The sequence below is a fragment of the Gambusia affinis genome, linkage group LG14 (assembly GCF_019740435.1).
Source record: "Gambusia affinis linkage group LG14, SWU_Gaff_1.0, whole genome shotgun sequence".
Lineage (NCBI taxonomy): Eukaryota > Metazoa > Chordata > Actinopteri > Cyprinodontiformes > Poeciliidae > Gambusia > Gambusia affinis.
Window position 1 is genome coordinate 12,659,599 of NC_057881.1, and position 27,421 is coordinate 12,687,019.

The window sequence follows — 27,421 nt, forward strand, 5'->3', positions numbered from 1 at the left end:
TATTCATTTTTACGTTTTGATTGGATTTATTAATGAGGGTCCATCTGAAAATATTGTATGAATTTAGGGGGTAGGAGTTTATAAGTTTCTTACTTCTTCCTACTCCTTTTTGCGTACATTTAGATTACTGTGGTACAAAAAATATGTCTTTAGCATTCCTTGTTCTTGGGTATGATTTTATACTACCATCCTGTTCGAAATAAAGTTTCATTTCATTTCATTTCTTTAACTTTGCAGCATCACAACCGACACAGCTGCGTACATCCTCCTACACATGGTGCTGTGGCTACGGGAGCTATTTTTAGCTCCCACCCATTTAGCCTAAAGTTTGTGTTGATGAATTTCAAATAAAGGCACAAATAAGCATTTCTCCAAGGTCCAATACATTCTGCGTGTGTGTGTGTGTGTGTGTGCAGCAGCTGCTTTGAGCATCTTCAATGGTTTACTTCTAACTTGTACTGTAAAAGGCTCACATCATAACATGACTCGTGAGCAGCAGTGAATATTCACTCACAAAGGAATATACATCTGCAAATGATTCAAAGGACCTGAGCTACATTGTTTTAGTCGCAGCACATAATGTAATGAATAATAAACGACCAACAAGAAAAAAAAAAAAAAGCAAAACTAAACCAAACACAGGAAAGAAATGACCAAAAGAGAAAGACACAAATGTCAAGTTAACGTTAAACTGGAAACTGGCAATAAAAGTTCAGTGTGTATTGTTGTACTACCTGACTTTGTGAGTGATGCATCTGATCCAGCCATAAAAAAAAAAAAATAAAAATCCTAAAAAGAACACAGTACCGTACGTTTGAGTTTGTCTGCTCACTTTGCCAGCTTTTATGTATCGCATCTGTTTTCAGCTGGTTTTGTGTGCTTCGCATGCAGGAAGCAGAAGCCACAGGAAGAGGGGTTGCATGAGTGCAGGCATGTGTGAGTGAGCTTGAGATTCTGCACCTGTTTTTTTTCTGACAAACTGTAGTAGAACCATTCAGTTGCCAACTACTATTTCTTTTTTTCTTTTTTTTGTCATTTTATTAAATATCTGTAGCTCATCTGTTTTCTTTTTACACCAGCATGATTTTGCATGAGACATATTCATATGCATAAATGTGTTTCTATTTATAGAAGCGCAGACAGCAAACGGCATTAGGCGTTACTGTAAGAGGACGCACTGAGAAACAGAACGGACTGCAATTGAAATGTAAAGCAGATACTCCATCAAAGGTTGCTTGTGACTTTGGGATTCAACTCTCTCCCTGCAAGTGGTGATGAGTTTTTAGAAGCAGAACGTATTAGTCATCACATCTCTTATCTGGGCTCACATTTCAAAGACTTTTAAAAACATCTTCTCAGCAGCATTTCTGAAGCATCAAACTAAATGGAGCACTTTCAGAATCCTTTAGACTCAGATTCTAACAGGCCCTATTTAAGCATCTGCAGCAGCACTGATAGGCAACAAGAAGCCAACTTTTTCATATGGAAATATATGAGCCATAAGCAGCAGACTTGGCTTAGTGGTGAGCCTTTCATTTACTCTCCAGTAGTGTCCTCTACAAATCCGGTGTATCCATCAGCTGTGCCAGTGGAGCCTTGATTCCTTGAACTTCTTCAAATTTGGTCACATTAGAAACACAAACGTCAAAAAAATTTATTTTCTTTTTTTTTTTTTTTTTTAGGATTTTATATGATGGACCAGAAACATGTGAAATGGAAGGGAAAATAATGCGTTATATAAAATATTTACTGCAGGGTGTCTTGACTTTCTACTTTATGCTTTGATGTAAAACCATTTCAATGTGGCTCTAGCTGCACGTTTAGGATCTATGTCCTGAACCTCTGGTCCAGTTTCCTGGCTTTCCTCCATCCATTTTTACATCAGCTCTGACCCGGAAGAAGAAAAGCTTCCCCACAACATAAGGCTGCCATGTTTTACAGTGGAAATAATGTGTTCTGCCATTTAAGTTGTCACGCACACGAAGGAAGGATCTTTCATGTGGTTGAAAAGAAAAAAGGTCACATTTTGGTGTCATCCTCGGTTTCATTTTGGGCCATATCAAAAATCTGAATGTTCTTAAAGGGCCGGTGGTGCCAAAGTGTATCTATAAAACCAATTAAACTGTTAAAATATCTCTAAATAGCTGTTCCTCCTGGATTTTGTGAGTGCTTTAATGATTTTAGAAATCAAAATTGTAGAAAAGTTTTGGTGCTGTTTTAGAAAAGTATGAAGTTTTTCCAATATTTATGCTAATGTATGATATTAAATGTGACTTTTTATTATTAGCTATATCAATTATGGACTATAACTTGACATCAAGTAAAGCTGAAGCAGCAATCACTTGTAAACTCAATGTTTTTTACCCGATTTTGAGAAAATTTGCGGTAAAATCAGAAAAGAAATGTGGAGATTTGTTGATTTTGTGTGAATTTTCAGATTTGTGAAATACTGGAGGGACTTTTTGATGTAATTTGGAGTAAAGAGGGCCACATAAAAAGCTACGGTGGGCCAGATTTGGACCCCAGGCCTTGAGTTTGACACGTGTGGCCTACATGCTAGTTATGTTCTCTACATGCTTTGTGAAAACTGGAAATGGAAACATTCTTTTTAAACATGGCTATTCATCTTCATTTGAGGACTATGCACCACGATTTCCAGATTTCTGTTTGTACAAAATACTAAAAAAACATTTTAGAAAATGTTGTTCTATTTTGCAATCATGTGTCACTGCTTTAGGTGCTAACATAAAATCCCAGTATAATCTGTATATTAGGATCTGAGAACACAGGCACTGTGGACGGATTGTTTGAAATGGAATGGGGTGGGATCTGCTGTCCAGTTTGCTTGAAGTTTCAGCCAAAAAAAAACAAATCTGGGCCTGGAGCCACCTGCCTCTATTTTTGTTCTTATGTGGAAGAAGAAAAACTGAACGTGACAGAGAGAGAAAGAAGGAGTGGCAGTTTGATGCAGGACGAATGTCGTTTTTCGGTTGTCAGAGAAAGAGAACAAGCCCAGAGCCGTTTGTCACATCAGTGCCATTTTGTTTTGCAGGATTTGACACCTTGTGTCGTCAAACGCTGTGTTGCTTCTATAAAATAAAAACAAAAAATGTTGTCATAAATGGATTTGCTTTGAGATGGTATCTGTATTTGATTGAATGTATTTTGTCATCAGGGGTTTATTGTGATTTTCAAGTAGTCTACAGCCCAATCTCTCTGAGAGAAGAATATTCTGTTTTAATCCATTCATAACTAAAAAGTGGCTCTTTTCACCCAACTCTCTACACAGATAAAACTATGCAGCGTGTTCCATCCTTCATTTAAATGAGTTGTCTAGTCGCAGATGGATTTGTTTCTAGCCTCATTTTTTTTTTTTCTAAAACTGCACCACACATCTTGATGTCCAAGAGGCAGGGCTGACGGTGAGGACAGACAGCCACTTCAGCTTCTTTTTCTTTTTCTTCTTCTTCTTTTTCTCCCTTTTCTTAAGCCCTGCTCACTCAGCCCTGGTATTTTTAGATTCTGTCCGCCTCGCTGTATCTCTCAAGTGCTCAGGTTTCCGCCAGAGGCAGCCCTCATGTTGTAAATAACACACACACACACACCCCATCACTTACTCTCTCTTCGACACGCTCACACACCCAGAAGGAATTACTTGCAAGCTGTTGAACGAATACACACGACACAGACAATGCATTTCAGACAATCGGAACGAACTTTGAATAGCAGAGTAGAGTACAGTACAATACACTGCCTACAAGGGGCGGTTGCTCTTGTGGCTGAAGAGTGATTTATTTATTTATTTATTTATTTATTTATTTTCTGGAGTAGTTCACTTAAATGCTGTTGCGTAATACTTATAAGTCATACATAGTTTGAGTTAGTTGGGGAATCTCTTATTTTTCGGTTTCCACGTGCGTTTGTATTCTTTCCAGTAAGTAACATCAGTGGTCAGTTACTAAATTAACTGACCACTTAATGTCCAGTGATTAGCTAAGTAAATAAATTCCTTCAAAGACGAACTTGTCAGATGATTTACCTCTTTTTACGGAAATGAAACACTGTAAAAATAGATTAAGTGTATTTTTGTACACTGTATGTGGTATAAACTGTACATGTTTCTGTTTGCCTTGTTGTTGTTCCTGTTCAAGAGGGCATTACAGCAGAGTGATGTTTTGCTTTGTGGGCTACAAAGTGCTCTGCATGCTGTGTGGGTGATGAACAAAGTTTACCACACAGGTTTTTATGCTTCCCATGATTTACCACGAGAGGAATTGCTTTTCCAGTTTTTATTCTCAATTTTTCTCTGTCAACAGAACAAGTCCTTCAAAGCCAGGGTATCATTATTGTAACATTTACATAATTCTATTACGTGCACACAATAGTACGCTTTAAAAAGCAGGATTTGTGCTGAAACTATTACAGGTGAGTTTTAAATTGCATTGAACTCAGCTGCATATTATCTTGAAGCACTGCAATCATTTTTGGACAGGAGACTAATTTCTAGTGAGTTTCCCGGCTGAAAACGCATCCATATGTGCAGAAACGTGGGAATGTAGTCTGACAAATAAAAATGTTTCTAGTTTATCCACTCGCAGTTGGCTGAGAGCAGAAACTCATTTTCACTGGTTCGCAATCAAATTAGTGTTTGTGATGATGTGGCAGCAACAGTCGATAAAGGGAGTCTGAAGATGGGCCTCGTCAAAAGAAAATTAATGCAATAAAAAACCAAATTCAGCAGGGATGCTTTTGAGTTGAAGTGTTATCTGTTAGTTCTGCAGTTACTGAGTGAAACAAACTCCTAAGTCATACACCTGGCTGCAATCAGCAGCTGCGTTGTTGACATTTACCTGCCATTGAGACCAACTCTTCCTGCTTCAAGCTGCTTTCTGAGGATACGAAGCTCATAGCTGCTCTCCTTCCTGCCCACATCTTTAACTGTTTACTGTTATTCATCCCAAGTGATACGGGATGAACACCTCAAGGTTCCTTCTCTTTCTCTGTCAGTGGCTATAATCGCCACAGTGGGAGAGTGAAAACAGATTAAACCAGTTTTCTAACTCCACATGTAACCAGGCAACTGTACGCCAACATGCAAGTTGGAGCTCTGTAGGAGGGCTTCTTGCCTCCTGCTTAGTCATTTGCAGTGAGAACACCAACAGAGAACATTTTTTTTTCTTAAAAATCTGGACAACAACTCAACATAATGGATGCTCCACACTAACGTGGCAAAAATCAAGCCGTCATTGACATCGATGTGGTTTACCGTTTGTTAATTAGCATTGCATGCAAAAAGCAGACGCATCGAATCACACAAACTGCTCAGACAAGATGAAATATGTGCAGATCCCCGCAGGAGCATGTATGCACAACAACAGGCCTTGCATCAAATCAGAGGCGTCAGCTACTGTAGCAACCCGAAGATTCACAGCACAAAGATGCATGCTGGACTCAGGAACGTACCAAGTGCAGGACGGGGGGGAGGGGGTTGAAGGTCACATGTGTGAGCCTAAGCTAGCAGAGATTAGAAAAATACCTCTTTCAGTCTCCAATGGGTATATAAGAGGGAATGCTTTTCTCTCATGATAAAACTGAACTATTCCACACTGATTGTCTACTATTCAAAACAACATTTACAAATCGTCAAGCTATTACTCTGTAACAGGGCTTCCCAAACCTGGCCCTCAAGTTTTTCTTGCTTTCAAAAACCTGACTTAAATAAATAGGTGATTAACAGGATTCTGCAGAGGAGGTCGTGCAATCATTTGAATCAAGTGTGCTGGAACACAGACACATCTAAAACATGCAGGTTTGGGAGCCACTGTTGTATAAAAATAAGAAGAGTTATCGTTGGTTCTCTGTTTGTAACTAATTTAAAAATATCCTTACTAAAGTTGAACAAGAACAACATTTTAGTTCTCAGTAGTTTGATAAATTACATAATACATATTGAGGATAGAACAATCAATATTACTTTTAGTAGAAGTGTTTTTGGCAGGGGTGCTTTTGTTTTTTGGTTGTGTGGAGAAAAGCAGGCCATGGACTAAAGTCTAACTTCAATGAAAACAACACAGACAATGCAAGTTATAAACTACTAGTGTGTTGCAGTTTACAGAAGGTCCGAAGAACTTTGTATCACTATTGCTGTTGTGTTTACTTCTGTTTAGATCGGGGGTGAGCAATTCATTTAAATGAAGGGCAGGTGTCCTGCAACTCTTAGATGTCTCCCTGGTCCAACACACCTGAATCCAACAGCTCGGGTGTGTTGAAGTAGAGATGCATCTAAAAGTTGCAGGAGACCGGCCCTCGGGGCCTGGAGTTGCCCACCCCTGGTTTAGATCTGCCTGCTCAGTAACAAGGCTGGAGGCAACACTTGCTGCAGAAAACCACCGATGTTGTTGGACCTCCTGGGTTTATTAAAGCGATTGAGCTGACTTTTTTTTTTTAACGGCTGTTTTTTCTTGACACCTGCCACTTGACGGAGTCTGTATGCTTGACAAGGCAGTGAAGCGAGAGCGACTGCGGTCTTTGGTTATGATGTGTAATACAACCACTGCTACATTTCCCAACTCTCCCTTTGCTATACAGCAAACAGCTGCACTGTGCTTTCCAGCTCTGGGATATTTAGGAATGCCTGCCTGTTTGTTTTGTTCTCTGAATGGGAGTTTTAGACCTAAATACTGTGTGTATAAAAAGCCTGAAGGAGAAGCAGCAATGTGTTCCAGTGAAAGTACTGGAAGGATGTAGTGTGAATGTTTTCTTCTGGGATTTTTTTTTTAACCCATCTGCCAGCTGACATTTACAGCACGCTTCCCATGCTGCAAGGCATCTGGCCTTTTTAAATGTGTATATTCAGTATAACATGTGTATGTTAGCATGGCTTCAGGTGTAGCTGATAGGAGGCGGATTCACAATGAAAGGGGACAGATGGTACGATCAGCAGGGAGGAGACTCTGAACAGCGCATATTCAGCCTGCGTTTGACGACTTTATAAATGAATCTCAAATCCTGTCAGGAAAGTAAATAAGAAAGGACATTTAGAAAACTCACCTTGTTAGTTGTCATTTGAAAATGCTGTGAAATTAATTTAGAAAAGGCAATCTCTCAACGTGAAGGTGAATGATAAAATATTACACCAATAGCCATAAGGTTTATTTTTTTCCCATGTTTTTGCTTTTGACTTTTGGTCAGCCTATAATATTTTGTCTTTTGTGTTCTGTTGATGGGTTTGGTAATAAGACAATACTGGATCAATGAGTCTAACTTTTTTCTTTTTTATTAGAAAGGTCAAATGTTTATCATATATTAAACATGCAAAGCAAAGCTTAGGAGGCTGGTTGCTTTAGTTAACTTAAGATGCAACTCTCTGAAGTCAGAGATAAAACCTAATTGGCTAATTTTAGGCCTCCTTACAACCCAAAAATACATGATGAAACTCCCTCCAAAGGCTAAAGGAATGGTCCTCTGAACCAAATTCTTAGAAATCTTTTTGTATATATCAGCTAACATTTATTTTGCACAGTTCATGCAAAGTTTGCCTATTTTTGAAACAAGGATGGCAATATCATTTTTTAAAATGTTTCCACCTTTTTGAGCATTAACTCCCAGGTTTTGAATTTAAAGTGGCCAACCTACAGATATGCCAACACTGACTGAAGGAGAATGTTACAGTTGGCCTCTTAAAATGACCTTTGGAGGCTGTAAGCTTGAGGCGCCTGCAAACCAAAGAAACAGTTGTTATGGAGCTCCATGTCTGTCGGAATGCAGTTGAACCTGTGAGCTAAAAACGACAGCAAGTGTCAGACCCCAATAAGGCACTTTGTGCTTTTCCTGAGTGGGTTTTGATGTGAAAGCTGACAGATGCTCTGGGGGTTTGTAATAGTGGAAATTAAATTTTTTTTTTCTCACATTTTCCTATTATACTATTACCACATATCAGAAATAGGTCAATTTCAAATTAGGCCATCAAAGTAACCCTTGGCTCGACATCCGAGAGTCAAAAAGATTTCTGATGACTTCTAGGTCATTAATCTGTTTAAATTTTTTTTTATATTAAAAAGTGCATTTGATTAACCCTGCCATAGTAAATGGTGTGTAGCTTAGACAAAGATATATTTTGTCCTGTGCATTAGTAGAGAAGAGAATGACTGTCTCAGATGTAGCCTTTAGTACACTGTTAGAGTTTTAGTGTTTCAATTATGCATAAACATAAATTCTTAAACGTAAAACCCTTTCTCTTCGAGTGTAGCTGATACTCAGGAGAGAGTTGTAATTTATGCTTCATATTGAAAGCAATGGTATTGATGTCTACATTTTTGTATTCTTTTTTTTTTGACACAAGTTGACAAAGCAGAGGTGAAAACGTGTTTAAAATATACTTTGGCTTAAATGCCTGACTATTTGCTTTTCTTCAAGAGCTCCGTTTTTACATAGAAGCATAAAATTGCATACCACCCACCCCATTCTCTGGCATACATCCAGCAACAGAGAAAAGGCAGTAAGGTCCATAGAGAGGAGGTTGTTTTATCTGACAACAGCTGACAGCGCACTGTCAAACAGTTAGTCCATCCAGCAAGAAGAGAGCAGAGTGGACTCACCCAGCCCATTATAAGCCTGTCAAACTATCCCCAGATCAAAAGCAATTTACCCAATTTACCCCAAGTGAGCAGCCCACATTAATCTGTTTATGCAACACACAGAAAAAAGGTGTAACTAATATTTGTGGCATGGCTGAAAAATGAGGTTACACGATGTGTCGAAATTAAATCCTAAAGCTAATCAGAATATTGCAGTTCCGGTCTTGCTTCATTTACTGCTGAAACGCAGCTAAACAAATCCTTACAGAAAGGAATTAAATGCATCTCAGTGAACGAGCTTAAAAGAGAAATTACACATCCTTGTAATTCTTGTCTGTGCTCAGAGATAAAATACGGGAGAAAGGCACATCCTAAATCGATGATCAGCCAATTGACTCGGCTAAACTATGCCTGAGTTGGACGCAAACTAATTGCCCTCTGGAATGTTTCACCAGCACATTAAGCAGGAAGGGCAGCGATGTTCAGTGTTGGGGAAAGCAATATCATACCACTCTCCAGGAGACAATTAAAAATCCTAACATTCCTGAAGCAGCCTAATTCAGGAATGGATGAGCTGGTGAAAAGAGGGGCAAAAGCTGAGGAGAAGAGACATTTTCCGACAGGTTAATTGCTTGCCTTGAAGGGAAGCTTTACTCACGCTGATAAAGCAGCGGCTTAATGACTGTGCACAAAGCTGGCCACTCTGATCCTTACAACCAGGAGGGGAAGGCAAAGTAAGGCAGGCAGAAATGAAATACACAACAAAAATATCCGGGAAACATAAATACCCCTGGGCCTTTTGAACCACCTTGGATACTTTGCTCAGGCAAATGAGTGTCCTCTACAAACGGACTCAGATTAGTCAAGTCACGAAAAATGATTCGACACATGGATACTCTGTAGATATTCCCGTCATTCATTTATATCCATTAAATACTTACACTTTAAGAGTATAACCTTGAATTTTGATGTAACTCTCCAAGCTTCCCTCCTTTTGTTGCAATAAAACCATCTTTATTGAATGTACATCATCAAAGCAGCATCAAAACACAAAACAATATAATCACAGTGTTTTGTCTTGTGCGCTTTACTGTAGAAACAAATTGAAAACGGTGACAAAAACCGCAGGGATGCAAGATGACGAGCACATCAGGGTATTACAAATTATTGAAGCATCGCTATTGCTGCAATGAGAAGAGAAAAAGTGTGGGGCTTCCAGAGAGTCATGTCTAATGGTCTATTTTTATTTGAATGGCTTGCTAAACCACAGGCTGTTCGCATCTTTTCGTTGATAGAATGAGTCTGGCCTTTACCTATCAATCTATTCTATAATGATATTAAATGTTATGGAGATGGCACTGGCTGCTGCAACTCCTAGTTTGTTTGCTTTGTGACCTGATTTGCACCCCAGTCAGATATTCCTAAACATCTCAGACCAAGAGATTTAAACAGAGACCAGCCGAAATACCATTTATTAAGTTCTGCAGTGTTCAAAGCAAAGCATTATGAAGTGTGAAAATAACCTTTTTTTATTAAGGATTTTTTTCTTCTAAAAAGTAACAGCATCCATTTTTAATTAAACAGCAGGATTTCTTATGTGCACTTTCAAATATTTTTCAGCTTCTGCTTAAGATTCAACTCCCTGAAATAAAACTTGCTTACTCACACCTTCAAAAGGACTGCATATTTGTTGATTCACTCCCTCTTTAAACAGAGTGCTTCCTGCCTGCAAACTATACAAGCCAATAGTAGACTTACTTTAACATTGCTGTCATCTCTTGTGATGCATTCTGTCCTCATAGAATTAACTCTATAAGGATTCCATGAAGAGACAGAACTACATTGGGAGAACAGGGTTTACCTGCGACCAGTGCAAGTTTGAGCGAGAGGAGCAGAATTCAAACAAGAGATGCATCAAACCTGACTTTAATTTGGAAGGCAATCAAGACTTGTTATTGTGAAAGCAGAAGTTTGTAAAATAGTGAAACAACTTCCATCCATCCATCCATTTTCTGTTCACCCTTGTCCCTAATGGGGTCAGGAGGGTTGCTGGTGTTTATCTCCAGCTACGTTCCAGGCGAGAGGCGGGGTTCACCCTGGACAGGTCGCCAGTCTGTCGCAGGGCAACACAGAGACATACAGGACACACAACCATTCACACTCACACCTAGGGAGAATTTAGAAAGACCAATTAACCTGACAGTCATGTTTTTGGACTGTGGGAGGAAGCCGGAGAACCTGGAAAGAACCCACCATGCACAGGGAGAACATGCAAACTCCATGCAGAAAGACCCCGGGCCGGGAATCGAACCCAGGACCTTCTTGCTGCAAGGCAACAGTTCTACCAACTGCGCCACTGTGCATCCCCCAGTGGAACAACTTCTGAGAACAAAAATAATTATTTCTGCTCTTGGGATGAAAATAAGAGCTATATCTTTAAGAATTTCCATCAATTTTGCTAGTTTTGTTATCAAAGGACTAGTCGGAACATAATACAAGATGATTTATCAACAGATCATTTAAAAAAGAAAGAAAAAATTCAGGTATCAGTCTAGTCTAAATACCTCACTTCTGCATGAAAACAGTGGTAGCAGAAGAAATGCTTGAAGTTATTGCAGCATAAAGTCAGTTGGAAAGAAGAGATAAAGCTCTACTTGTTTTAGCTGACGCATTACAACATAACCCAGTAGGGCCATGTTGGAAGCTTTATATATCGGCTTCCAGAAAAAAACTGATAATTTCATTGGGAAGTAAATTAAGTAGGACATAGTTTTGTTGTAAATTAGCAAAACTGAGACAGGATATTATTCTTCACAAAAGTATGCAATGCCTCCAACTACAAGCTCACGAGTCTTCAGCTGAAAAACCCTGACTTGAAGATTTTTTTATTGCTGTATCTATTCTCTTTGTGCACAAATTTGCCCCTCATCTCGGATTATGTGCTTTGATATGCGACACAGTTGTCACTCTGGGTGTGAGAACCCTCCCACACACATGTTCACTGTGATCAATGTTTCATCAGTCAATGTCAGAGTTAGACCAAGAACCAGAACGGAAGAGATGCATGCATGTATCTTCATTCAGAGGAGCAGATAAATCACACATTATCTGCTTAACAGTTATCGTGTTGAACTAGAGAATGAGTTTAAAGCAGGTGTCCCGGCATATGTTCATTTAGGCTGTTCTATTATTTAAGCTAATTAGGAAACATGTTTTGCAAATTTTGGAATTAATGTCTGTGCTGTTAGAGGATGAGCAGCACTGTGAGAGACTTTCACTTTCTTTAATTCGCCAGAATCAGATGAGGAAGACTTGATGTGGATCCATGGCAAATAGATTTCTTAATGACCTCTTTTATCGCTCTGGATAAAAATAAAAGGTCCAGGTAGCAAGTAAGTACTATCTGGATTACTTATAAAAATAGATCATACGGCCACCAGAGCTATTTCAAGCATTTGGCATGACGAGCTGAGTGCATCTTTAAGAAGAAGAAGAAGGCTCAGTTTCATACTGTTGTGTGGGACTGAGCAATGTCATCTGGGTCTAGGCAGCAACGTATTGGTAATTGTGGGAAAGCAATGCTGTAGCATTGTTTACACTATTAACATGCATCATGAAAAAAGGTCAACTCACTCAACCAAGTGTCAGAATCAGAGAATGGTATAGTATAAAACAGAATATTATGTGAATTTCAAGATCTGTAGGATCATAATTCTCAATAATTCATCAAAAATACTTTACTAGTAACTAAAATAACCAATGCCAATTGTTAGATATATGGGTACAACATGGTTTGTTTGCGGATACAAAATGGATGTAGAACAGGACAAAATTGTAAGGTGTCGGTACAAGATCAGGGCATGAAATGCCAAGGTGGCAAGCTGACCTTGATCCCAGCCCCACTCCGTCGAGCAAACACTGAAATCTGCCCCAATGCAAAAATCGGCCTGTATTAAGTCACTAGATTTTGTTGAAATCACAGCTTCTCACCAGCTGAGATGCTTGGGTTGGAATATATGTGTGCAGGGATGTCGAAGAGGCAGCCAAGTGGGATAATTTAACCAACTGTATAAATCTATACGAATATAATTCCTTCATGTTCCCAAGAGCTTCTGTTATGTAATACTATGACAGTCAATTGAAGGCAGAGGCTGAGATTATGTATAGGTCTATGTCTGCATGTTGAAATCCAACAATAAATGGATGGAGCTACTACTATGTCTTCCCAACATAATTCAAATAAGTCTTCTAAATTTAACTTGCGCTACATTCTCCTGATTTAAAAAAGTAAAGAATAGACCTGACGTCCATCTTTTAGGAGACTCACTATATAGAAGAAAATGATCTGCTCAGATCTGATCAAAATTTTACCTTTTTGCCAAACTTCACCTGATGGAGTATATCATCAGGTGAAGCATGGTAACTGAAGTTTCCACCAGCAGCACAGAAAAGCTGGATTATAGTTGTTGAATCTTATTGTTGATGTTCTTGTTGACCTCCTGTTGTGGGTGGAGATTTACACAGGTGGGCGCAATCTGCTAATTCAAGGCCACAGGCTGTTCTGGTGAGCACCGCACTCAGGCCAAACGAAACTGAAGGCAACGTTGTTTCTCCATCGTCACGACCTGGCATTTCCAGCCCTTTAAAGATGGCAGCTTCAACAATAATAGTTCAGAGCAAAATATTTTCATGTCACATAGAGACCCAATCAAAGCAAATGTGAAGTTTGTAATGGTCACATTGATCTATATGAATGATGTTTCTACAGAAAATAATATTTTCCAAGACAATCTGCACATAGTTTTAAGTTACTCCACGTCACTTTAACATTTAGTAGCAACATTAAAGTATCTCCAGTTTCAGATAACAATCAGTGCAAGGTGTTCTGTTTTGTGCTTCATCCAGGAGACAAGGAAACTCATCAGACTTTTGGAAGAAAAACACCTGATTAGTGCCACAGAGACTATGTGCCGCCCTGACAATCCATCTGTTGTTTTGTTGTACCTGATTTCCAAACCGCCACCTGGTAAACAGGACAAAACCCTCCCTCCATCCCTCACTCAGAGCCATACTGCAGGCAGGTTTTCTGTGTTACACGTCTGATGATGTCAAATGATAAATCCGTCAATGAACAAACGCAACATACAGGAGCATCTTTGCAGAACCACCAACAGCTTTTTTCAGACAGAATCACATAAATGTTATTGAAAATGGGGTAAGAAAGAATGAAAGGATATATTGATGGCACTAAGTCAAATTTGTTCATTTATGTTACTGAACATTTCATTTTCTTAAAGGTCAGAGGAAGGTTGCTGCAAAACAAATGCTGACAAAAACCATTTTTGGGGTGTTTGATCCAAGACAAAGAAATGCTGACTGTTTAACACACCAAGAATAGCAAAATGCTACATCAACTGTCTTGATGTTGTACTGTCAAAATCAACACAGTACAACATGTGTTGATGAGAATTACATTTAACTGTATAAACTAAATACATTTGTATTTCCAGTCAGCTCAAAATGTTGCTGAATATCAAACCAGGATGTCAAATCTGAATCCGAACTCAGTTACCTTTTTATAAGAAGTATTATTTTTAAATTTGAGCATTTTTTGAAGCTTTATTAAGCAATAGCTTAGAAATGAGTAGATTGGAAAAACAACCAAACACCCAAAAGAAACACCAACTGTCCAAGATCACTTTATGAGACAGTAATTAAGTCTGTCACTTTCTAGCCAAAATACAAAAATCTAGGGTGTCTCAAGACTTTTTCACAGCATTGCCACGGAACAGCTGGGTAAACATGTGACTGCAAAAGAAAACGCTAAAACACTCTATACCTGCAGAACACTTTCAACTTGCTGGAAAATAAAGAATAAACTCCATCGCACAGTCTCACTTTACAGAGAGTTTGGTTTCGGACCTAATTAGAGGATCTCTAGCTGTCTTATCGTACGTTCACTGCTCTAAATTTTCTTTCTCTCCTTTTCCCAGAGGAGTAGGAGGAGAGGAGAGAAAAATCTGATACCCCACCTGCTGAGGTACTTCACACGGGGAAGGAAAATACAATCTGAACGCCATCTGCGACCACAATATGAGACAAAAACGCTGATTATATCTGCTCAAGTTCTGAAAACAAAATAGATGTGGGAATTTGATATCTACAGTATCTGTAGGAGAAAACAAACTGTAGTCTGCTCACTTGTCTGTTTGTATAAACCAGTGTCTTTCTGCACACTTTAACGCAAGCTGTCATCCCAGTCCCCATTTAACAGCAGATCCACACTCATTTGTGAGGGTGTCTGAAATCTTCTGACAGCTGAATTCAAATTGATCTTCCTCTTTTTTCACCTCTGATGTATCTTCTGAAACTAAACAAGTTCCAGCCATGCTTGTAAAATTATACATCAATCAATGTTGCCCTTAAGCTACAGTTATCATTCAAGTATTTGATTAGTGGTTTCTACTAGGAAGGAAATCAGCGGAAAATTACTCTTCGTCACTTCATTGCGATGCCAAGTTTTAAGGAAAACACTTGAGTTGTATCTAAAAACAGATTTAGGATATCTTCAGATCTCGACGTTAAAACTATTTATAAATATGGTTCTAAGTGCAGTTCTATATAAATTTTAGTTGCTTTCTTGCATTGTATTTTACTTCTCTGTCTCTGTAATTAGTTTAAACTAATTACAGAGAAATTAGTTCAATTCTCTGAATTGAACTAATTCCAATTAGTTAAATTCGTATAATTGAACTAATTATCAAGTTCAATTACATGAATTGAACTTGACTTCCATATAAAGTAGTTAAATTCGTATAATTGAACTAATTATCAAGTTCAATTACATGAATTGAACTTGACTTCCATATAAAGTCAAGTTGATATTGCTTGGTAATTTTTTTCACCTACCGTATATTTAAAACCAATACTCCCATTTCTATGCTGCAGATTTGTGCTTTTTATCTAATGTCTCATCATCCAGGAGGGGAAGCTCAGGTCTCGGGTATTTGGTTATTTAAAAAAACAGCATGAGAATCTTCAATATCCAACTTAATCTGGAGGTAAAACTGTTTATCAGAATCCTCCCTAAACCTTTCTTCCACAGGAGTCTGCAGATGTTGTTCTAAAAATATACTACAGTAATATAAAATATGGCTTCAGGGCCCCCCTGACACTTGGGCTGCTGGGTTGTGTTTTCTCTTAGCTGCAGCTTCATGCACATCGAAGGTCTAAGGCAAAATACAGTTTGTCTTGCCCTGTTTGCAGCTTGCTAACCCTTACAGAGTTGTTGATTTGCACGGTGAGACCTTTCAAAAAAGGATTTTGAAGGCCTGAATCTTAATTAGAAATACGTTTTATGAGAGCAGCATTTTTGTCCAGAATGCAGCGGTTTACTGGCCTGTGTGTGACCTCAATAAGTAGGTTTGACTGGCCGCTGCATGAAAATCCCATCTTATCCTTTTAAAAGTTTAACCATGGCAGCAGGTTTGATTTGCTTTAGCAATGAAATATATTTTGAAAGTTTCTGCTGAGTAAAGACTTACAGTATATACATAAGTTTAAAATTAGCAGATTGAAGAGTGAAGTCAGAAGCATAAGCATTATACAGTGAAGAAAAAAAATATATTTTTATTTTTTAATATGAAATATTTTACTGACCCACCACTGTGCTGGTGGGTCAGTAATTATCATGTAACGTGCTCAACCTCAGATGGAAATTTTCCGGATGAGGAATTTCATTTATTTGGGAAGAAAACATGTTAGAAATGGTTTTAAAAATCAGCGCTGGGATAAATTTCTCATAAATAAATAAATAAACAATAGGGTCCTAATTTACATTTCTCCCTCGTATGCAGTTCTGGTTGGATGTTTGCATAAACTTATTGAGAACATCAATTTTACATTATTTATTTGAATTGGGTAGAATGAATATGCCCAAGAGAAGTAATTTCACGCACAGTTTTTAATCAAATGTTCAAAATTATACGCGTAGTCCAAAATGTAAAACATATAACCAAGCTTAAAGCATAACCATGCCTGTGACTAAATCATACATGGATATGTTTTATGCATGTTTGGAGGAACATGAAGGTTATCCGAACCTAGAACAAGATAACAAAAGCATGTGGTATATGTCAAAAATACTAGTTTTATTAATCTCTTATTGTTTTTAAAGAGCTGAATAATCTTTCCGTTGTGGAGGATGGTGTTGCAATTTCTCTCCCAGGACCACTGCAACAAACCACAATTTAAAGAGCAAATACTGTAGACACAAATCCCATCATTTTGTTCATTGCCTTTAGTGACCTGTACCCTTAAAATACTGCCTTAACAGCTTTTTGTTTCTAAAATTCATGGCTTGCCGTCATCATCCATCTCCCCTCAGCTTCACCTGTTTCCCATTTCTTCTGCCTCCTCTGCAGCTTCTGCCTGTCATTTCGCTTCTTGTTTACCAATTCTTCGTTTCGTCGAACTATATTCTTTACCACCCAGCTTCTACTTCCTCACTTTTCAATTCTTTTATCTGTCATCTGTCTTCAGTTGTCTGCCTCTTATCGCTCTCCTTCTCCCTGCGGCAGTCTAACACGCAGAATCCCAAAAGCACCTTTGGTGAGAGAACGTTCTTTCTGTTCTGGCTGATAGATTATGATCTGTATTGTCGCTACAGTTCAGCAGAATAAACAATGTTAGTGTTGAGGAGGAGACATGCTGTCTAGGGTTTGCCAACAGCACCTGCTGTGCCAGGTGGACACAGCTTGGGAAGAAGAAAGATGGACACAAGGGACAGAAGGTCGGAGACAGAAAATAGTAACAGTGCCCGACCTTGTTAAAAATTGAAATATAATTGAAATTAATGTATGTATGATAAAAAAATTTTAAAAAGTGAAAACATAACTAGTTCTAATCGCTGAGGGGGAAAAAAAAGTGACGTGCTGTGCTTCTATAAAGTGTGCATAGCCCCATTCAAATGCTAAATTTTTCATTTTCATTTAAAAAATTGTGACAAATCAAAATGTTGTATCCATATGTTGTGACATTAAGACAACTTAACTCACCAGAAAAGCAAACAAAACAACGAAAAGACAAAACTGGAACAAGGTCAGAGAAACTGCCAAGAAGTTGAGAGCAAAACAAAAGAGGTTTTTCAATAAACAGGTTTAGTGCTCAATATGTGTCTGTAATCCTCCCCCCAATATGTCTGGAAGGAGCAGCAGAATTCTTTTCTCTCATATGAAACCTCCAGATGTGGCTGAATATCCTAAAATCTTGTGAGAAATTCTGTTTTGGCCTATATTTCCAAATGATATGTTTGGTACAAAAAAACAAACAAACAAACAAAAAACCAGTCCATTTTTGAGAAAGAATATAATACCCACCATCGTGCTCTGGGGTTACGTTTCTCCAGAGGGGGGTGAGGTGTTTTGTGAAGTGAATAAAGTTGTGAATATTTCCTAGTTTCAGTAGTTTTTGCTAAAGACCTCCAGTTGCTTTCTAGAAAGCAGAAGACGAGGAGGGAATTTCATTTTTTTGGTAAATAAAAAAAAAAAAAAAAGAAATAAAAGTTTTGGATTCAAACTAAATTTAAAAATGTTAAATTTTGACTTCAGTTTTTATTTTTTTCACCGATAACCTATTTTTTATTTTTATTTTTACCTGCACAGTAAACAAACAGAATATCTATTATGACAAAGCCACTGCCATCTCCTTAACCTGACCTCACAAATAAACACTGTCTCCATACACTGCCACCATGTTTCCCTGCTATTGGAGTACAAGTCAATTATCAGAGCTTTTCTTTATGTAATCCAGACCTCATGAAGAAATGAATGCATGAAAACCTATCTTGTGAAAGACACAAGGGACACAACTGTGTCAACACATCATTCCAGCAGCAACTACATTATTTAAAGTGTTGAAACTTTCAAACAAAAGCAAATATCCATACCTCGTGGGCTGCCATCTGCTTGTTTTTAGATGTTAGTAATTCTTCCTTCGATTATTTAATACTCTTGACTTTATTAAGACAAGTAGCTGCCGTGTTATTAAAATTGTATCTCAGTAAAAGTGATAAAAAGGGGGAAACCGTAAGTAATTAAATTTGATAAGCATTTGTTTTGACAGAAGGGTTTTGGTTTGCTTTCCCACATTAAAACATTGCCTCGTGACGACGGTGGGAGAGCTAGTTACTCCATGGTAGTTCAATAGTCCAGAACCCTCTTATTAAAGCAGCACAAAAGACTAATTATATCTGCAGTGCTTTGATTTACATGCAATTAAAGTTTCATGTGAACCCAGATAAAGCAGACGAAGGGGTAGGAGGAGGACGGGAGAGAAGTGGCAGGCTAGAAGAGGTGGTGGTGGTGGGATGAAGAAGAGAGAAGATTAAAGAACACAGAAGCCACTGAAGCAGATTTCTTAAAGCCGTAAGAAAGGAAAAGTCGTTGACAGGAAGAGGTGACGAGAAAAGAATAGATGGGGAAAAGACCAGAGAGGAGAGGACATGTGAGGCAAGCCATCATTTGGCAAGAGAAGTGATGACACAGCACATCCATCTCAGTGGCAGGTGCCTGCTGCTGCTCCTTTAGAGACAGTAGGAAGGAGAGATCTGCCTCACTGCCACAATGTCAACACACTTCACCCAGTCAGGCTGGTCAGACTATAAATACTGTTCATTTTATTACCTAAGGCATGTATTTATTGAAATGACACCGCAAACTATGGGATTAGGCATGCACACTTTGCAGAACTATCTTTGGTGACGTGCATTATTTCATCAGTCAAATAAAACAACCTGAAGTCAATATACACACGATGCACGAGCAAAGAAACGTGTTCCCTCTCCCAGACTGTGAGAACTAAAGAACAGGATTCTGTTCTCACAGCTTCTATTTGGATTGTTTGTTTTCCCCATATATAGTGTCCAACAAACACTGTGATTGAAACATGAAATATAGGTTTAATGTGTAGGTTACTACACTGACAGACATTGCTGTGAAGGAGATCAATGACAACTTTGCAAAAACAAAATGTCTCTATTTTGTGTTTTTGCTTTGACCCCATATTTAGTAAGTATTTAGAAAAACTACCAACTCAAAAACAAACAAATCTGTCAGATTTTTTGTAATGTACATAAAGATTTTGACAGGTTGTTATGACAAAAACAAGGGTCCTTCTTACACTTCTCTGCAAGAACTTTTTGGGGTTCTCTTTTTTTAATGGATGTTTATGTATGTATGCGAGCAACACACTACCTCATAATTTCTTCGGGATTAATAAAGTACCATCTAACCTTATCAACGGTGGGCCTCATCCTCATCCTAAAGTACTCACAGGTGGCCCAGTGAGTCACTGATGTAGCTGGATAGACCAATGACCCCAAACGTCATACACAGCTACAGTGGCAGATTGTTATAATTACATGCACATGGTGAATTAAGTAAATTATTAGGCGTCTAATTTTGATTTACTAAATTTGGTGTCAGGGACAAGAAAAATCCTAAATGAGACACCATTATGGTAAATGTTTTCTGGTGATTGAGTTGTATTGTGGATTACTCCAGATTAGGTTTCTTTATCTTCAGTCATTTATGTTTGATACTGCTATTATGCATCTTTTGATGTGGTAATGTGGCCAAATATGAGCTATTTTTCTGCTTCAAATATGAAACTTGTGCTTCATCTCTCCTTTCGCTGAAGCTGTTCTATAGCCGAGACCCGATTCCTCAGCATCCAGATTTCGTTATGTAACACTGTAGTTTGTAAGTTAGTAATCGTACCCTGGAGCCTCTTGATATTTCCATTTGAAGGCTCTGCTCCATGAGAAGGTAATGTGATGGATGCATCTTGACGAGGAACAAAACAGTCAAGCGAAATGGGAGGGAACCCAGAAGAGTGAAACATGCGAGAGTGAAAACATAGGTTTCAGCATTACCGAGCCAAGCAACATTATGTCCAGATTCCGCAACACAGGAAAAATAAAAATGCCTGTGATCCTAAATATACAAAAACAGGCTTCCCATGTGTGTGGACGTGTCATTTGATGATCATTAACACATCAGCCAGACATACCAACTGTTTCCGGGTGAGCTTCTGAAAGGTCCGGGTCGTAAATAACGCCCAGAAAATAACAGAAGGGAGAAAGGGAATGAAAGCTAGATGAGGGGGGGAGGCGTAATAACAACAAAAGCAATAAAAGAAAACCCGTTTTCCCAGCTGTGATCTCTAGCTTCTGTACAGACAGTCATTGTGTGAATGTGAATGTGAGCATCTGTGAGTGGAAAGAGATTTTTTTTGTGTATATGTGCCCACTCAGCCCGCAAGTGAGTCACATCATCTTATCAATCACCCACTTACACTTAAACCCATAATGCTTTATTGTAATGACAGAGCCACCCAACAAAGTTACAGCAGACTCATAACATTTAACACATCTAGACTCACAAGCAGAATATTTGTACGTGCAGTTATTGTTTTACAGGCAGGAAAAACCTAACCTGGACAAACAGAGACCAGATATAAAAATAAGGTATGTTTTCCTCTTAGTTTACAATCAAACCTAACAAAGTCTGTTCCCTGTAGGATGAAAGTGAAAAGCTGTTCAGGTTGAGAGAAGTGAATGACACCAGTATGTCATCTTCTCCTTTTCTTTCCAGTAAAAAGGATCCAGCTGGCTTGCATGTCAATTGATTCAAAGCACCTTCCAAATAGATGTACAGCTGGAGGCTCTCCAGGGACAATATTCTAAGCATGCTTCTACAACACCATCACATGCATATTCATTTAATTTTACAGGTGCATCTAAATAATTTGAAAAATAATCAAAAAGTTTGTTTCAAGAATTAATTTCAAAGAGCTAAAAGGACTTTTATGACAGAAATGATGTCATACTGAAAAGTATATTGCTGTTTTGTACAGTCTATACACTCAGTAGTTGGTAGGGAACATTTTACATGAATTATTGCTATAAAGCAGTATGTAAGCCCCTGAGGTGTTAAGGAAGTCCAGGTTACTTCAATAGCAGCCTGAAGCATTTTTGGTTCTGGTGTCTCATGTCTTCCTTTAGATTATATCCCATATGGCATTTAAAGAACAGTGATGTTATGGTCATTAAACAAAGCAATCGTACTTATTGCAGTAAGGGCAGATGCCAAGTATGCTTGGAAAATCAAATCAGCATCTCCATGAAGTCAGCAGAGAGAGAAACATGAAGTGTTTTAATTTTTTCTGGCTTTGGAGTCAATAAAACAAAGTGGAAAATATCAGCAGATCGTTCGTCAAATCATCACTGACCGTGGAAGCTTCACAACGGACTTTAAGCAACTTAGTTTCTATGCCTCTGCACTCTTCCTTTAGAGTCTGGGACATTGATTTTCAAAATAAAAAAAAATAAAAATAATTTTTAATTTTAACCGAAAAGAGATCTTTGTATCAAGCAGCAACATAATGCAACATAATTTCTACATTCAAAATAATTTTATTACCCTTATGGAATATTATATTTTACTGCATTGCATATAAACTGGATTCTGTGTTTTTATTACCCATAGGGCATAATCTTCAAGAATAAAGATAAACAGGAATAAATACTTCAAATAAGTCAAGTACATTTTAAATAACCTTTAGAATGTTTCAAACTAGTGAGATTCCTCTGTATTGTTACCAATATATTTGCACAAAAAGCTTAACACACACACACACACGCACAACACATTTGGCATTCCTAATGCTAATGTAACCTGTGTTCTGTTTCAAGTTTCTTAAATCAATTTATCTTTCACTGGGCTTGAGAACATGCCTGGTTTTGCTCTAATGGCCTTGAAACGCTGAAGAAGGTACCTTTAAAAGAAAAGCTTCAAACATTTTTATATATTTCTATACAGAGATAATCAGATTTAAATACATCACTTACAAGAGCTCCTTTGGCTTCCATCTCTTGCACCAGGTGAGGTGGACATCCCGGCAGGACGCTGCTGTTAGTCCTCGCCAGACAACCAAACTGGAGGGAGGGGAAGACTGACAGCACAAGTATTGTACACCACAAACTCCACCGATCACGACAGATCCTGCCCACCACACATCCTCGCTGTGTCTTTCAGTCAGTGCACATGCTCCTCGGTACAAAAGACGCTCATGCGCACATTCTCGCGTGGATTAACTCATAACAACCCTTGCAAACTGGTGTGCTGGGCGTTTCCAAAGAATGCTGGTCGCCCCGAAAGACAAGACACGTGCATGTATGGATCGACACTGCACCAGCGTCTGCTCCAGTGTGGGGACTGCTGAGGTTGAGGAGGAGAGGAAGAGAGAGGGAGAGAGAAAGAGAGATGCAAAGACTGCTGGAGTGTACCACTGGCTGCTGCTGAGGGAGGGAGGATGTAAAAGAGGTGGAGAAAAGGGTGTGCACATCAGCAGGAAAAAAAATAAGGAGTTGAAATGTGCTGTGAAACTCTATTTATGTTCCTATTTTATGACTGACTGGTTTGAGGTGCAAGTTATTTTCACAAATGACAAAGCTGATTCAGTGGGACAATGTAAAAAAAAAAAAAACACAGACTTGTTCCACAAGGTTACATTTTTTCTGCACACACAGCTACATTTAAACAGCCTTGCACACAGAGCACAGCACCAGCACTGAAATACACTTGTGCACACACCCACTCCGTGTGCCTCCACTGCCTGAGGGGGGGACATTATAATCCTCCTCATTAGCATGATGCTGTGAAGAGCAACATAAATCCACCTTGCTTTGTCTCTCTCATACGCCCTCATCCCCTCCTTCAAGTGCAAGTCAAGTGCAGGAATCAAAGACGCAGCTCCCACTGGTCTGACTTTGACAGCTTCTTTCTTCATATCATTATGGCTTTTCAAAATGTTTGCATAAACCTAAACTCCACAAAACTGTACAGTAATGAAAAAAAAAAAAAACACACGCAAAATAGAAGTAAAGTATTTGAATGTCTCAAAACAAAATGTGACACAACTGTCCATCAAGGAGTGAGAGACGATGTGAGACAGAAAAAAGTCTAAAACCCTCAACCTGGAGAAAGGTGAAAAATACACACACAAAGTCCTTCATCTTGTAAACCCATCAAATCATTTCAATAGTCAAGAGGCAGAATAAGATAAAAAACAAAAAACAAAACAAAACAAAAAAAACTGGCAGCCACTATCAATAGGTTTTGGATGCAGCTGGACAAATCAAGCTGCAGGCAATCTGAAGGAAATATGGTGGGGCCCCTAATTAGCTGAGGTTGATTACAAGTGTGCCACAGAGTGAGCTGTAGGAGGGGTGAGTTATCCAAACACTGGACTTGAGGAAGAAATTTTGTAGCATGCCAACGTGCGCGTGAAGACCTATTATTAAGTAGATAATTTGAGATCTTATGTAGAGCCTGACAGCTCATTAGAAATAACAGCACTAATCAGGAAGACAATTGTGTGTTGCTCAGCAACAGCTTAAAACTGCTGGTTATGACAACCTCACACAATTCTCAAAAAAAAAAAAAACCCTAACAGTTTCTACTGTGAAAACTCTGATGCTTTGCTGTTGCTTTGACCTCGATAGAAGGTGTTGAGATGTAAAGGTCCATCTCAAAACTAAAAACATCACTAGGAACTTATTTATATTAGCATTTAATTTTTAAAAGTGAAACTCCTATTGATTACACACAGAACGATATATTTCAATTGTGTATTTTGCATTTTAATGATTATACCTCAGAGCTAATAAAACACAGCATTCTGTTTGATGTAAAGTAAATGAAAATAGATTGTAATGCAGAAAGATCAACAGTTGCATTGCTATCTATAGAGTGGCTATAGATAAATAAATCCAATGATTTAAATGGAAAGTTGAGTGGAAGGAAAAGTCACCTTTCTTGCTCACAACCATAACCTTTTGATGATTCTTTTTATTTTTATTTTGGCTCCAGTAGCCTTTATTTAATACTGGTCAGGCAGGAAAGTGAGTTTTGAGAGAATGGGAAGACATGAAGACTTGTGGAAGAGGTTCACAGGCTGGCACTTGAACCTGTGACAGCAACATTGAGAACTGAGGCCTCTGTACAGGAGCTGCACGCTTTACCCCTGTGCCACCACAGCGGCCACCTTATGATGATTTCTAATACCAGGATTTGATTTTAATTTGTTAATCCAGCAATACAATTACACATTTAAACTCAAAAGAAAACCATTTTTAATGTCACCAAACTTCAGATTAAAACTCGTATTATACTTGTTGAGATATTTTAAATTCTTCTGGTTAGAAATAACAATAGGCAAATCTCACAGCAGCACGTGAAAATATTTCTCAAATAGCTTTTGAAGACATTTAAGAACACTGAATGATAGGAAATGGCCCATCATATTCTGCAAATTATGTCATAAATATGGGACAAATATTAGGGAGGTAGAAAATCTTAACCTTTACCATTTCTTATTTACTGTGAAGTGATATGCAGTTTGCTATAAGTTGTCTTTCCAAAAATAGTACAAAGCAGCTAGTTTGGCAAGAAAAGACTCACTTCACACACAAGCTTTGAGTAGTTTCAGTTGGTAAAAGTTAAGTATAATCATGTTTACTTTAGCTGTGGAGGCTGTAGTTAGAGCAAATTTTGGTCTAAAAAGTATGGGAGTGAGAATTTGAACCCTGCAGCATCTGTAATATGCAACTAAATGATGCATGCTGTGCAAAAGGAAATGAAGAATCAGAATTACTGCATTTCCATAATAATTCTCACCTCCTCCTTTTAATTGTGGACACACTGAAAGACTGTAAAATAACTACCTGGTCCTGCAGTGCATCTCCATACAGCTGTCATCCTATGTAACAGCTAATTAAAACATTCATGCATCCTTTAAAATGTTCTGGGAAGTGTATATAAAAAAATAAAGAAATAAAAACACAAAATGTAATTCTACATTGTGTCCTGTTTATTTATTAAAACCCTTTTTTTCATAAAAATAAAAATACAATCCGTCTGGACATTTAAAACTTTGTTAGATAAACCATTTCAGGTTTCTGTGGACTGTAACTGAACAAAATGCAAAGGCCTCAAACAAAAAATCCAATGATCCAGGATAAAATGACACATTAGAATTTCAGCAAAGACAAAAAATAAATAAATAAATAAAAAATCACAGTTGCCTTGGAAACAGACATTCTGCATCATGTTTTATGTAATCTATGCAGAGATTTGCCAAGATTATTCAGGCTACTTAAACTTTTCAACTCTTGTGTCCAAATGAAAACTGGTCTGAGGAGTTCTTATATATGTATATATTTTGAAGATTTTCTTGGCACAAGTAACTCTTACTGAATACTAACTGGACAGAAAAGAGGTTGGATATGGAAGGGTAAGACATACAGCAAATGGTCCCGAGGTCAGGAATCAAATCCAGCATAAAGCCTCAAGGACTAAAGCCGCTGAAAATGGTACACCTTGCTGAGTTGTAGCAAGGTCAACATTAGCAGGACTCTTATAGTCCTACTAATGTTGCGGAAACATCTACCTTTTTAGGAGGATAAAGTTATTTTCAAAAGTCAGAATGCACTCTTTCAGGTCAAAGTTTTATTTGCATTTGTGTATTAGGAGTAATTCTTAACCAGGTATTCAGATTCCGAACCAAATAATACATCTAGAAGAAACATGAGAAAACTATGTTCATGACAACTCTGTGTGGGACTGCTGGTTATAAAAGTTTACATCTCCTAAAGTTTGTTTATAAGATGTGGCAAATTTTGCTAAAGAAACGCAAAACCAGGTAACAAATTCAATCAGCAAAAGAATCTGAGTAGGATCTTGAACTGAGAGCATCTCAAAATCCAGGAGCTGACAGTACACTTAAGAGCTTTAGAAGCTTTGGAGCACATCTGCTGCAGAAGGAACACATTCTGAGGGATTACCTACCACTGCTTCTTGTTCAGAGAGTCTTTCCAACTTAAGTTTGAGAACTGTCCCCTGATTTCAAAACTTTGGCTACAGTGTCACTTCAGTGTGGCTGTGGAATGCAGATTCAGCCTCGCGATCAACATCAGAACCCTGACACGTTAAATTACATACAACGCAGTGCACAATTCATGTTTATGCTCAGTTAATTGTGATCGTTTCACTGTTTCATGTATTCACCTGCTTGACGTGTGATGGCATCTGTTTACCATTTTGAATATTAATTAAACCAAATAAAAATTAAAAGCGCCTCTCGCCCGGAATGTAGCTGGAGATAGGCACCAGCAACCCTCCTGACCCTACTAGGGACAAGGGTGAACGAAAAATGGATGGATGGAAAATTAAATGCAATGGAATATGTCAATATTATAATTTTGATGGACTGGCGACCTATCCAAGGTGTACCTGGCCTCTTGACCTTTGACCTCTGGAGATAGGCACCAGGACCCCTGGGAATCCCACTAGGGTCAAGCTTGTGTACAATATTATCCTTTAAAAATATGATGGGGTAAAACACCTTGTGATGGAATTTCTTTCACTATTTCTGTCAAAATGACAATACAAACATCTAGTGCAATCTCAAAAATGACCAATCTTCTTTGTGTTAACCCCCCACCCCCCAAAAAAAGAAAAACACCAGCCAAAAAGTATTTAGAAATCACTTAATGGACCCAGTCTACCAACAAAGCAGGATACAGAAAACCAAAACAAACTAAATGTAGCATACTCTTAAGGCCTTACAAAGAAGTAAATGATCTGAACTAAAGTGTGACAACAACTACTTGGCTGAAGAAGCAGCCTTTTTCTATGATAAAAAATATTTTAAGACCCACCCGTGTCTTTAATATCTCCTAACTGATGCACACGTCCAGCTCTTTTGGAGATTGCCCCACTCTT

At 38.2% G+C, this 27,421-nt stretch overlaps 1 protein-coding gene across 2 annotated transcripts in view; it reads right to left on the reverse strand.

Moving 5' to 3' along the window:
• The window catches only part of dtnbp1b (dystrobrevin binding protein 1b), a 33,132-nt gene extending 10,123 nt beyond the window's left edge, over window positions 1–23,009 (reverse strand). Inside the window, exon 1 of one of the 2 annotated variants that reach the window (XM_044139460.1) lies at window positions 22,486–23,009. In XM_044139460.1, the coding sequence (XP_043995395.1) occupies window positions 22,486–22,531 (46 nt within the window). In that variant the 5' untranslated portion in view covers window positions 22,532–23,009. The remainder of the gene's footprint in view (window positions 1–22,485) is intronic. The other variant, XM_044139462.1, reaches the window with a different exon arrangement.
• Window positions 23,010–27,421: the final 4,412 nt, after the last annotated feature.